The following is a 13,454-nucleotide window of genomic DNA, read 5'->3' as shown; positions in this document are numbered from 1 at the left end:
GACAGAGGAGGCTCAAGGGACAGCCAGGGACGTAAGGCAAATAGAGACATTTCCTTAAAGAGCAGATGCCTCCCCTGCAGTGAGCCCCATGCGATGGCTGCTGGATGAGAGCATTGCCTTGAATATGCCACTGCCTGTCTGTGCCACCTCCCTGCCCTGCTCACAGAGCTTGCTGTGGCTCCTTGCTGCCAGTGAACCTTGGGTGCCCGTGGGGAAGGCCAGTCCTGGCACCCAGCTGCAAGCATGCCATGGCACATCCCTGCCAGGGAACAGGGTCACCTCCATGCTGCCTACATCTTCTGGGTAAGGGGCAAGAGCAAGACCCCTGGCTGCCCATGACCACTGAAGGAGCCCAGAGCAGGCAGCTGCTCTCCCCTGCAAAACCTCACCCTGTGCATTGCAGGTGAGGTCCCTCTGAGTCACCTTTTCCATAAAACAGCCCCATTTCAGCATCAAAATCCCTTTGTGGGCATCTTATCCCCTGCAAAATCCCACCTTTGGCATATCACGTGGAAAGAGCCCAACAAAAACTTGTCTCTGAGTCACTCTTAAGCTGACCGTAGGCTTAAGGATCTCCTGCATCACCCCTGAAGCCCTCAGAGAACCAGTCTCATCAAAGCTTTAGGCTTCTGTCAAGGGAAGTGCCAAACCCTCTGTGCTCCAGCACCTGGCACAGTCACCCTCTCTGCGGCTGACCCCAATGGGTAAGAGCCCCTCCAGTAGCTACCTACGTTCTGCACTGTGAATGCACTCCCGAGGTCAAAGCAGCACAAGGTTGCAAGGCACTGGGCTCCTTGCACCTACCCTTTATCCCACAGCACCCATGTCTCACCCTTGCTGTTTCATTTGATTGCTTTCCCTGGCCCTGATCTCTCCTAAGAGACTCTCCTAAGCTCTACTATCAGTGGCTTGGTCCAATGGCTAATGCTGAGATAAACCAGATCAATTATCTGCAGCTTGTGTCTCTGCAGTGGGGATGCAAGGTGGAAGACAGATGAGCTTGAGACTGGATGCTTGGAGCTGGATGCATTTGAGAGTGAGAATGAGGATGGGAATGGTCTGGCAGGGGCTTCCCCAGCCCTAGCCTCTGGACAATTCTCTGTCTGCCAGGAGACTGCTGCTGACTTCTGGGAAACGCGGGGCTCTCCAGTGACCCCTGGATGGTCACTGCTGCTCCTCAAGGAAACAACTTGCAAACAACCTACCTGGGCCCTTAAGGACTCCTCAGAGCTGTGCTGCAGCAGCTCTGACTCCACGAGATGCCCTCGGCATCACATCTCTCATCCCTGGCGGCTGGCCACAGTGGCGTCAGTGCCTCTCCCAGCCCAGGTGCACAGGGGGCTGTGTTTGCTGAGGGGGAGGATGACAATAGGGGGAAATGGGCTGTGCCGTGCACCCAATGGTGGTGGCTCGCAGCCCCGGCCGCTGCTGCCCGCGGCAGACGGAAGCGTCCGGCCTTAGTCAGCCCTGGCCGCACGTGGCAGGAACTCTGGTGTTTGTTTTGATTCCTGGGGAGGGGAGTTCAGCCTCCCTGGGGACCCACAACCAAAACCACAGGCACCTGACAGTCCAGTCCTGTGCCTTGGGACAGCAGGATTTGGTCCCCATGGGTCACCGGCACTGGGGGCTGGCCTAGGTCATACAAGAGATTCGGAGGGGCATGGTATGGGCACCAGGGCTACCTGAGAGCACTCAAGGCAGAGGACCTGGGCAATGGGAACCCGTGGTAAGCCTGGGTGCTGCTTCCAGGCATGACTTAAATCCCCCATGGGGACAGGAACAATGCCACCGAGGAGGTGGTCCTTGAGATTGCCAAATCCAAGCCCTGGGAAGCCGTGGCCCTCATCCAGCCAGTGCTCCAGGAACAGGTCAGTGTTGGCAGACCCAGTACTGCTCAGCTTTGCACTTCTACTTTCAGTGCAGGCTTAGTTCAGAGATGAGACTGAGCCTGGGGCAGGGGACAGAGTTGCCTTCCCACCAGGACAAAGCTGTGGGAAGATAGCAAAGCAATGCCAGAAGTGGATGGGAGGGTTAATGACCACAGGCCACCTCCCAGCCCAGCCATCAGTCAGCTGTGCCTGATGTGGGGAGGGGACTAGGGAGCACACCCTGCTGGGTACCCGTGCTCAGTGTCCAGGGGCTGGGCAGCCACATGCGGCAGGGACTGGCCAGACTATGGATGTTTGCAGGAAAGCACAACCCAGGAGCAGGGTGAGGAGCCAAACTGCAACCCTGAGCACACGTGGGTGCCTACAGGTAAGTGTTCTGTCAGCAGCCCCAACAGCGAGCAGAGTCACTGTGCAAAAACAACAGCCCCTTGCACATGAGCTGCAGAGAGTCCACAGTGACACAGCACCCACAGCACAGCTCACCCTGTTCTGTCCAAGCTCCTCTCCTGAAGCCTCACGTGGGACCTGAGCCTCCAAACCCCAGAAAGCCAGCAGGAATTATTCTCCAGCAGCTGCAGAATGCTGTTTGGGAAAAACAAGGCTGTGGCCAGGACAGACTGGTGTAGTAGTGTGTGTGACCTTCCGCCACTGGCAGGGATGGAACACCCTGGACCTGCACAGGGTGGGAGGCACAGGGTATGGTAACTGCGGGAGGGGTGAGACTCTCCCAGTGGGAGCAGAGCAGCTCTCTCCCCAGGAAGCAGATAGAGGTTTTTTTTCCACCAGAGAAGCAAGCATATTCTGCACATTTATCATGTTTCATTTACCCTGGGAAAAGGGCAGTGAGCACTGAATGGAGAGCAGAGGTACATAGGCATGAACTGCCTGCTGCTCTGCTGCTGCCCCTCACCTCCCAGCTCTCCCGGCCCAGCCAGCCAGTGGGCAGGGGCTGCCAGGCACTTTTCTCCCCTGCCAAACTGGAACCTGATCCACACCCAACCCAGAGCTTCTGGCTGCTTATCATGTGGATGCAGTTCTCCTGCTTTTAGCTGTCATAATATTGACACAAAGCAAAATAATAGTGATGGCAAGACTCTGCCTGGCTCTGGAAGGCAAACAGGCAAGGAGACGGGGAGCAGCAGACTCCACTATTGTGTGGGATGGGGCAGCAGCCAGGGCTGCTTCCAAGTTCTGCTCCCCAGCATCATGCCTGCTGATAAGAGGGATGTGGGGTGTGGACAGAGGGGGATACAGGCTCCACAGCACGCTCTCCTAGCTGAGAAACGAACGTGTGCATCGGCAGGGCTTCATCCCAGAGGCTTTCCCAGAACGTGGGTGGAGGAGTGGCTCATCTCTCCCTTTCCCTGAAACCTGGCAGCCTCTGAATAGCTGCCATCACCCGCAGCAGACAATGAGCAAAGCGAGCCCAGGGCCAGCTGCAGTGCCGGGAGCGCGTGAGCAGAGGAACTGCGGAGAGCTGGCTGGTGACCAGGAAGCAGCCCAGACTGCTGGTGTCACGGACCCCCTTGGTGACCACAAAGCATCCAGGCCACACTTTGTCTCACCCCAAGGGCTTGGCTTCCTGCAGCTGCACCAGGTTTGCTCCGGGACTTCTCCAAAGCCAGCCTGGAGGGATGGGCCCCCAGCATCACCTCCTCTGTGGCCCAGTCAGCCTGCTATATATCTATCCTCTGAGCAGTGACAGAGTCACAGCCAATACCTGCACGATGTCACTGAGCTTTCTGAGTGCTTGTGCCTTTGGTGGGGCTGAGCAAAGCCAACACATTTTGGGGGTATGAAAGCCCAGCACACTGCTAGTGATGCTGAGGACAGCACCTCCCGCCCAGCTCTGTATCACGCTCCCTCATCCCTTGTTGGGGCTTATTTTCCTACATGACATGCAGTAACTTCCCACACTTCCCTCATCTCTTCCTGACCAGCCTGGCCTTTGAACTGGCTGCCTCCAGCTGCCTGCATCCCAAGAGGAGACCTGGGCAAGTGCCATAGATGAATGAGCCGACGAGTGAGGCTCCACATCCAGGGCAGGCATTCGGACGCCAGCTTCCCATGCCTCTCCCTGCGAGACGCAGGCCAGCCTGGGCTGCTTCCACAACAAGCCCTAGAAAAACCTTCCTGCTTCCCAGCCTTGCTCTCTATTTTTAAGGCTCCTAAAAGGAGTGGGGTGCAAATTGCAAACTTGCTGGCAGGGGAGATGGTTCCTAGGCTGAATTCAGAACCGCCTACTCATTTTCCATGGGGATTGTGGACTCCATTAGTATTTGCAAGGGTCTGGCTATGGGCTCGGCCGGCTTGTGGGTGCTGTGCTGACGTGAGGATGAGACAGCAGCTGTTTTCCAGGCAGAGACAAGCGCACGTACACGCGGGCGGCCAAGCAAGAAGCTGCATCAAATCCTTCACTAACCTGAGGCACTAAATCCATCCTGCTATTCCCCAAAGCAAGCCCTGCCTGTTTCTTCTTGGCCACCCAGGCGGTTATGGCAGCCAGGCTTTCCAGAGGATGACCAGTTTAGGAGACAGTTGTTACCAGGGTCATCAGCAGAGACCAGCAGAACACGTGCCCTGGTACCTGCAGCCTCAGATGCGAATTTCAAGCATGCCAAAACTGTCAATGACTCAGACAACGTGTGCGTGCGCCTGCAGAGCCACAGAGCTCAGCTTTCCAGCTATTCACGTACCTGCATTTGATCACCAGCTGTTTGTTTGGGGGTTTTGTCTTCTTTTCCTAGAAGCCTGAGTTTTAAACATGCATTCCACACTCAGTTCAGCTCATCATTTTCATCCCCTTCACTTACTAAGTGACCTACTTTCTCCCCCATAGCATGCTGGAAACACTAGTTTGGGCTCTCTCAGCCCTTCAGCACATTCACTCCTGCCTTTACAGCAGTGGCTGCAAGAGCTTTGGGCTTGACTTGTTTTTTTCTCAGGCGTTTGAGCATGTACTTTGCAAAGAGCAATCATGTCACACCAAAGGTACCTTTGTGCATACTTCTTCTTAGACTGTGCTTCATGTTTACCCCCACTCCCATGAAGTGAGACATTCTTAACTCAGTCACTTGTGCTCAGCAAGTGGCTTAGGCACCTAGTAGTAACGCTGCTTCTTCCCCGATTGCCCATCTGGTCTTTACAGTCCATGCTGTGCTGACAGCCTGCACCGTTGCTCCTGCTGGACCGTGGCTCGGCTGGCTCTCCCCTCCTGGCTCCTTCCCTTCGCCTGTGCTGAGCGTGAGCAGCTCACTTTGCTTACCCTGGTGTTGCAGACGAGTCCAATTACTAGAGTTCAGGAAACTGATTCCCCTCCCTGGCATTTCATCCATCCCACTTACCCGCTGAGAGTTTCTAATCCAAACAGCCTCCCAGTACATGATGTTCCAGTGCTCCCAGGCTCTACCCAGCCTCTGCTGTGCCTTGTCCTCCCTCACACAAGCACTTGGGGGATGACACTAAGCCTCCAGGGATGCAGAATTCACTGGGTGGAGGAAAGCAGTGTCTCCAGCAGCCATCTCTGATGGTACAGAGTAGGATTCTGTCTTGGGTAGGCTGGTACCTCTCCAAGGGGGCGAGACAGTTTTCAGCCCCACTGCAGGCCCATAAAACGTGCTGCTATGCTCATCCAGCCAGCTCATCCCCTACTCAGCTCTTTTGTCCCCAGCACCAGCACCATCTGCAGTTGTGTCAGCCTCCTTGCTTGCTCATGCACCAGCTGGGAAGCTGAAGCCATCAGCTCTGCCCCAGAGTCCTGGGTACACTCAGGAAGGGAAGGAGGGTGCACTGTGGAGGAGGCTGTGTCTGTGGCTGCAGCAGCAGAGGCGGCATCCCGCTCTGAAACACTCAGCAGCTGTGGACCACCAGGTGAGACTCCTTCCAGCTGCCCACAGAAGTACACCCCACAAATGCTTCTGCCACAGTGTCCAGAACAGCCTACAAGGCAGCAAGGTTTTTAGCAGAGTACACCAGGACACCAACATGCATCTTTCCAGCTGCCTTCTCCACTTGCCCCACACTCCCTGCACTGCCTTTGCTGCCACTCCTCCGCCTCACTTTCATTTTCAGTCCTCCTGGGCACTCCTTGTCTAACTGGGTCCTGACAGTAGCTGCTGGCTAATGACAACCAGATGTCTTGTAGCCATGGTCCTTCTAAGCAGACTGGAGTCTGCCTTTCAGCTCTCCAGAGAGCCCCAGGTTCTGGCTCAGCTCAGCTATGCAGGGCTAACAGCTCCTGAAATCCCCATTCAGAGGCTTTCATTCATGAAACACAAGGCAGCAGACCAAGTACAGGACTCTGCCCCTCAAGGGACACCAGACTGCCAGCTGTCTTATGCCAGCTGCGGCAGCAGTGCCCGGCAGAAAGTGCTGTAGGGAACAGCACAAATAGGGGAAAAGCTCTGCAGCCTGGCAAGGCGATGGGAAGAAACTGTCCCATAATAGTTACTGGGACTGGAGCAGGGAATGTAAACAGCCCAGCACCCACAAGGAGGTCATGACCTCAGGGCCCAGTTTCCCTTCCTCTTCTCCATCCTGCCTAATCTCCAAGAACTGCTCTGTTTACTAGCAAGATAAGTAAACAAAAGAAAGCTCCAAAGCAAATTTTTTTTTTTTGCTAATTCACTGCGTGTCCCAGTCCCTGGGTGCATGTGTGGGAGCTGTTTCTGCTCACCAAGGCAGTTGGCACACAGCACTGCATGGGCACAGCCAGGGGCAGCAGCAGGCAGCTGATGGGCACGGGCAGCCCTGCCCTGCCTGCAACATGGCTGTGCAGAGGGGCAAAGGGGGATGCAGAGCTGGGCAGGCTGTGCTCCAGGGAGCCTTTGGTTTACACATGATGGAAGAAAACAGACACTTAAAGGAAGAGGGAGAGAAGTCATCAGGGAACCAGGACATGCCCAGGCAGCGTAGCACAGCCAATAGCTGGGCAAACCCTGTCATCATCCGCTGACTCTCCTGGGGCAAAGGACGAGACAATCTCTTCATGGAGGGAAATTCTGAATTCCAGTCAAGGCCACAGTCCCCTGCAAGCACATCCAGCCAAACCCAGAAGCATAGCTTTTTGCCAGGTGATGGGGGGATGTGGCGAGCTTCCTTTTCCAGGCTGGCGGGTACTCTGGCTTCCAGGAGTACAGGGGCACTTGAGGAAGGAGGAGGAGGAGAGAGGTCTAGAAGGACTCTCAGTCCATCTAAGGTTTCGGACAACAAATCACCTGTATTAAGTCCTGAAGAGCCAGCACACCAGCTGTCTGTATCTTGCTGGGGACCCAACAGTCGCTGCATGGCAGCTGGCTGTAGGGTGAGTCCTAAAGGAACCAGACAAGCACAAAAAAGATGTGAGGAACACCCAAGGCCCCACAGGCCTCTGCACGAAGCAACTGCTGAAAGCTTCCAGCATAAGCCAGTTTGCTTTGATTTCCTAATCTAAAACAACAGGACACAGATCTGAGCCACAGAGTAAAGCAATACCGCAATGAGAATTATTCCGTGGCTCCTGCCTGTTCCCTGAACACATTGCTCCAGGAACCAGACACAAAGGAGCTACATTCCTGCCTTATCCAGGGCCGGTTCTGGCTCTGCCAGCAAGAACAATTGGACTGCCAGGAACTGCGCCTTTCCCAGGCCGTTTGCTTTGGCTGCTCACCCCCCGCCTGCCGCCCGCTCCAAAGTAAACCCCTCCGGGCGGGCGCTGCCGCGGCCCCGGCCCCGCCCCTTTCCCGGGGAACGGCTGCGCCGCCGCTCATTGGCTGGCCGCCGCCGGGGGGCGGGCCTATCTCGGCAGTTCTGCCAATGGGGTGGCGGCGAGGCGGAAGCGGAAGGGTGGCCGCCATGCCGGGCGCCGCCGAGCGCGGCTCGGAGCTGTCGGAGCAGATCGAGGCGTTCGCGGCGCGGCTGCGGCGCGGCGGGGAGCGGCCGCGCTCCGAGGACACGGCTCGGCAGACGCTGTCGCTGCTGCGCAAGATCGTCGGGCACGGGCGATGGAGCCGGGCCGGTGAGGGCCGGGTGGCGGCAGGGCCCGGCGGCGGGAGAGCAGTGGCGGGGGAGCTGCTGCGGGGCCCGGCGCCCCGGTCACGGCTGTCTGTGCGGAGGGAGCAGCGAGGTCGGGGTAGGGCCCATGCTGGACCCCCAGGAACTGGAGCCTCGCTGGCAGCGGCCAGTGGGTTCCCAGTGCTTGTCGTGCCGCCGCGCGGCCCTTCTTCGCAGCCCGCTGTGCTCCCGAGCGGCATTGCCTGAGGAGCTGCGTCGCTCCTGCCTGGCTTTTCCAGCGGCGTCAGTCCGAGTACGGACCTTTCCAGCAGCACGTGGTTTCCTCTTTCACTAAATGCTTATGACCGCTTATGGTCTTCCCTAAGCCCACATTGTGTCCAAGCGATTCCCACTGCAGAACCCGCCGTGGGACGAGCATCTCTGTGAGGGGCTCCTTGCTGTTTCCGGCGCTGAGGTGCCCGTGCCGGAGCAGCCGCTCGCCCTGGGATGTTGAGGGGGTGCGCTGGTGTGATGCTCGCGTGGGTTTGCTCTGGGCAGCGATAAGCAAGGCCCTCCTCTCTTCCAGGGGAGCTCATGGATCTGATCCGAACAGAGGGCCAGAGGATGACGGCAGCCCAGCCGTCAGAGACAACTGTGGGCAACATGGTGCGACGAGTACTGAAGGTCATTCGTGAGGAGTATGGCAGGTGAAGTGCCCCTCTTGCTGCCAGTATCTCTCTAGAACCCCAGAACAGCCCTCCCATGCAACATGTTCAGTTAATTCTGTGAAACCGCATTAGTTTCCATCACTCCCTTCTCCCCTCTTTCTTAGAGAGGGATTTAGCTAGTTTAACATCAAAGGCAAGCCAGTGTGGCTGATGACATTTCCCCTATAGAAACCACCTGGTGTATGTCTTGTGGGTGCATGAGAACAGTCTGTGCCCTGACCTTGGGCGGTTCTCTCCTGTTCCTGGGAGGGTCCATCCTGCTGGAGCAGTTGCCTCGAGCCTGCTTCTCATCTGTGGACAGCAGTGTTTGCACATGAATTAAGGCAGCACTTCCTGGCAGAGATTCGAGTGTCTCTCTGCCTGGACAGCTAGGGAAGCTTATTGGTGTGGTGTGCCTCTTCTGTGTGGCTTTCCTTCCTGTCTCCTCACATCCAGGTGTGCTGAGCTGTGGGGACATTGCTCAGCCTGGCCATGGCCCTGCACTCTTTGGTGAGGCTGAAGAACTGCTTCTCTCCACAGGCTTCATGGGCGCAGCGAGGAAAGTGATCAGCAAGAATCCCTGCACAAACTCCTGACTTCCGGAGGACTGAGCGAGGATTTCAGGACCCCTTATCCCTCCCTCAGAGCTAACGTTATTGAAGCTATTAATGAGATGCTGATAGAGCTAGGTATGGATGAGTCTGAACTGCTCCTGAGAGGAGCTTCTTATGGGATGGGACTGATGCTTCCCCCTTCTCTAGGTGGAAAGAAAACAGCAAGGATATGGGAGGCTTCATCTGAAGGAACTAAGGGACTGAAGCCCTGCTGCTACCAGGACTTAGAAACTAACTCCTCTGCTTTACAGGGAGATGGGTGGAACATTGTGGAGGGAATAGCATGGGGGGCTGTTGGTCTGTGCTCTTGGTCCTCTGGGAAGTCTTAAGTCCTCTGAAGAAGAGTGTAAAAAATATGCCAAGGTTGGACTTAATCCCTTTGCACATATAACCTGACCCTTGTCACAAAGCAGCGTGATACATTTTTCTTTATCTGTGATAGTTGTGACAGATCAGGGACTTGACTCTCCTTCTGAGGCCCAGGTTGCCTTGCTATTGAACTGCAAAACTGTTGACGTGCTACGGGCATGGTGGTTATCTGGAGTAAGTCACTCCCCTCATGACAGAGTTTCAATAGAACTATTTCTATGCGTAACTAGGAAGCATGGGGCATTCAAGGGCCAGCTTCTTGGTCCCTCTCCCCTGGCAAAAAGAATGGGAGAAAGGCTGCTCCTGCTGTACTACTGCTCATAACATGGTTCTAGTGACGACAGTCCTAGCAGAACAACTGCTGCTTTTCCACCCACATCTTCCTTTTGTTGCAGAGGGCACCACCGATAACATCGCGATGCAGGCGCTGGAGCACATCCACTCCAACGAGGTGATCATGACCATCGGCTACTCGCGCACCGTTGAGGCCTTCCTGAAGGAAGCTGCCCGCAAGCGGAAGTTCCAGGTGATCGTGGCAGAGTGTGCACCGTTCTGCCAGGTAAGGCCTGGGCTGGCTGTCTTCTCCAGGCACCACGTTGTCCTGTGCATTCGTACTAAAAGCTTGTCCCTAGAGGCAAGCTGAATATTATGGAAGTTCCTTTGCAGTTCAGAGGCTGGAGACAGCTTGTTATCCTAACCCAGCATCCTTCAGTCAGAGGGCTGTATTTGTGTTCCATCGCTTGGTATTTTTGCAATTCAGACAAGAATTGAGTGCTGCTATCTTGACAAATGCACTGCAGGAGGTATGTCCCAGGGACCAATTGGATTCTCCCTCTTTTTAGGGCCACGAAATGGCTGTCCGACTGTCTAAAGAGAATATTGAGACTACTGTCATGAGTGATGCAGCTATTTTTGCTGTCATGTCTCGAGTAAACAAGGTAAGGAGGGCTTCATTGGAGGAGGGATTAATGGCAGGTTGAGTGCTTATGCCTCCTAAATGCAAGTCTCAGCAGTGATGGATATGTTTGTGAAGACTCAGAATTGTAATAGTCCCTGTTTACAGCTGGGGTGGAGATTGTCTGGAACCCTAAGTTAGTATGATGATGGACTGCATGGTGATAGGTTTGTCTGGCTTTGTGGCTAACAGGCAGAACAGTTACAAGAGAACCTCAAAGAATTAACCTCAATTTTTAAAGAAGATGGAACAAAAAGCAGCATTTCCAAAGGGAAGAACCCCCTGGCATAGAACACAAGATGGCTAGTGAAGGGAATCACCCTGGTGAAGGGTGTGTCTTTGAACAGACCTGTTCTGTACTTCTATAGAGAGGATGTGGCACCCCAAAGTAAAAAAAAAAAAAGTACTTGTAACATTAAAATCTAGCCACATTAATTCATGTCTATATATTTTAAGCTGCTTTACATTATTCCCATTTTACTGCAAGCAGTCAAATTACTTGCACAAAGTTTACTTAGTAGGCTTGTAGAACAACAGGGACCAAAGCCCAGTTTCTGCTTGGTGTTCCCTGCAATAGAACATACGTTTGTCCTCTGAAGTTCTCTGTGCTGGCTTTGCCATGCTGGAGTCATACTCTTGTTAGAGAGGAACATCTCAGTGCAGAGCCAGTGCCAGATGAAACAGATCAGGCATCCAGCTGCCCTGTAACTCCAACCTTTGGCTGGCTGGCTGTTCTGACACACTCCTCCTCCAGCTCATCTGTCAGGGTCCAAGGCAAGAAGTATTCCTTCCCCACTTTGCTGTGGAACATGCTATCTTCTAATGCTGATTTGCCCTTTTAAGGTCATCATTGGTACAAAGACAATCCTGGCCAATGGTGCCCTGATTGCTGTGAGTGGGACACACACTCTGGCACTGGCAGCTAAACACCACTCCACTCCGCTCATCGTGTGTGCTCCTATGTTCAAGCTTTCACCACAGGTAAGTACAGCAGCTCTTCAGGACCACACCTGCAGGGGCTTTTACTTGTGGGAGCTCAGGGTGGAAAGCACTGTCTGTCAAGGTTGATAAATGAGCCATCTCCCTCATTTGGCACTGTTACTTCAGACAGGAGATCCTCACCCTTGAAGCTCCCTCTTCTGCCCCATGTGCAAAGCGGAGCATTGGGTATAAGGATGTAGACTGCTGCCTACTAGAGACTGACATCACCATACTTATTTTTCCTCAACCACTACATATTTCAGTTTATATCATTAGTGTTGAAAGGCAGAGGAGGTAGAATGAGATGCTCAAAACTGTTTCTTACACTCAGTACTTTTTCGATATTGTCAGATGAAGTTGCAGACTGAGGAAGTCACTGTACCAGTTCCCTGGGCTTTGCAGAAGGCTCTGAAATCTCCAAGGAAAAACATTTCACCTGTAGACATTAGAGAGGTTCTAGACATAGACACTATGTAATTACTGTAAACAAATGTAGTATCACCTGGCAAGTCATCTTCCTCTCCCATTAGTTCTTCCCAGTGCTAGGACCTGTCTTCACTAGGATAATCGGGTAGGTTGTTTTTTTCCTGACCTTTCTGTACTCTTTCTTCTTTAGTTCCCTAACGAAGAAGATTCATTCCACAAGTTTGTGTCACCGCAGGAAGTGCTGCCATTCACAGAAGGTACTGGTTCTTCTTCATATGTCTGGTCAAGCTGCTTCAGGCTATAGTTTGTTTTTTTGTTTGTTTGTTTTTTTAATAACTCACATAAAAATTAAGTGTAAGACTGTCCTATAACTCAGGACAGAAAATCCTTTCCTATTGTCCTTAGCAGAGAAAAGTGCTGGAAACCATCTAATTTTGTAAGTAACTTTCTATTGCAGAGAGTGCAGAAAAAGGATTTCTGTTGAACACTGTCTTTGCAGTTTTGCTTCTGCTCCAAAATAGTCAGTGTTTTATTACAGGATAGTGTTAGTGATGCCAGGCAGGTGCCAGTTTTCTGTGGGAGAGGGCAGATGCCCAACACTGAGGGCAGCTTCCGTTCTCTCCTACAAGTGTTAACTTCTTGAAACCCAGTATCTCTGCAATGGGCTTCCCACACAAGCACCATCTTTAGAAAGGCATCAGCACCCAAGCCTATTTTCAGATAGCAAACTCTCTTTCAAAGCCCCATTTCTACGTTACAGTGACTTTTGAAATGAAGATACCAGGCTTGGCACCACTTTTTTGTGAGCATTTCTTTAAATAATAACTTCAGAATGGCATGTGCATAGTAGTCAGTTTGTTTAAGGGCTCAGGAAGATGTGCAGAAGGCTAAATGTACTTTGAGTTGCTTTGTCTAATATTGGTGCTATTCATTTTACAGGGGAGATCCTGGCAAAGATCAATGTTCACTGCCCAGTGTTTGACTATGTCCCTCCAGAGCTCATTACTCTCTTCATTTCTAACATTGGGGGTAATGCACCTTCTTACATCTACCGCCTCATGAGTGAGCTCTACCATCCAGATGACTACGAACTCTAATACTGTGAAGCACGTTAATCTCCAGACTCTTTCCATCTTTCTCTTTAGAAAGATACAACAGCTTATTAAAGTGTATGTTGCAAAGACAGGTTGCTGTGGGAAAGCAGTGGGGCATTTGCTCAGCAATGTCCTTCCTACCCAAAAGCAGCAGAAGGCAGAGCTCGTGTACAGATTTTGATCTCTGTGCTGTGTTAGAAACCATGTGGAGCTGCTAAGCCGCTTTGATTTTGAAGCAAGGCATATGTGTAAGTCTGGGGCAGCTAAGCTGTTACTTCAAAGTATGCTGCAATAAAGGCTGTTTACAGTGATCTCACTGTTAAGCACATTTTCCACATGCAGTTATTTTGTCTGTTTAACTAGCAGAAGTTTTACCAGTGTAGTGAGTTGCCTGCACCTATGATGTAGCAGCAGGTTTTATGGTGTGCTTCCACATGCAAACGTGACAG

General features: G+C 53.0%; 1 protein-coding gene across 1 annotated transcript; it reads left to right on the top strand.

Annotated features, from left to right (window-relative positions):
* The first annotated feature begins 7,706 nt into the window (after nt 1-7,706).
* On the top strand, nt 7,707-13,333 carry EIF2B2 (eukaryotic translation initiation factor 2B subunit beta). The gene is made up of 8 exons (XM_050335416.1): nt 7,707-7,884; nt 8,446-8,566; nt 9,107-9,255; nt 9,945-10,108; nt 10,392-10,487; nt 11,348-11,485; nt 12,102-12,168; nt 12,851-13,333. Exons 1-8 carry the CDS (start codon nt 7,722-7,724, stop codon nt 13,006-13,008), a joined length of 1,056 nt encoding a protein of 351 aa, XP_050191373.1. The 5' UTR covers nt 7,707-7,721; the 3' UTR covers nt 13,009-13,333.
* Nucleotides 13,334-13,454: the final 121 nt, after the last annotated feature.

Source organism: Myiozetetes cayanensis, unplaced genomic scaffold, assembly GCF_022539395.1.
Source record: "Myiozetetes cayanensis isolate MyiCay16 unplaced genomic scaffold, myiCay2020 scf6-25, whole genome shotgun sequence".
Taxonomy (NCBI): Eukaryota; Metazoa; Chordata; class Aves; order Passeriformes; family Tyrannidae; genus Myiozetetes; species Myiozetetes cayanensis.
Note: the sequence above shows the minus strand (reverse complement) of the source record. Positions and strands in the feature narration are given on the sequence as shown.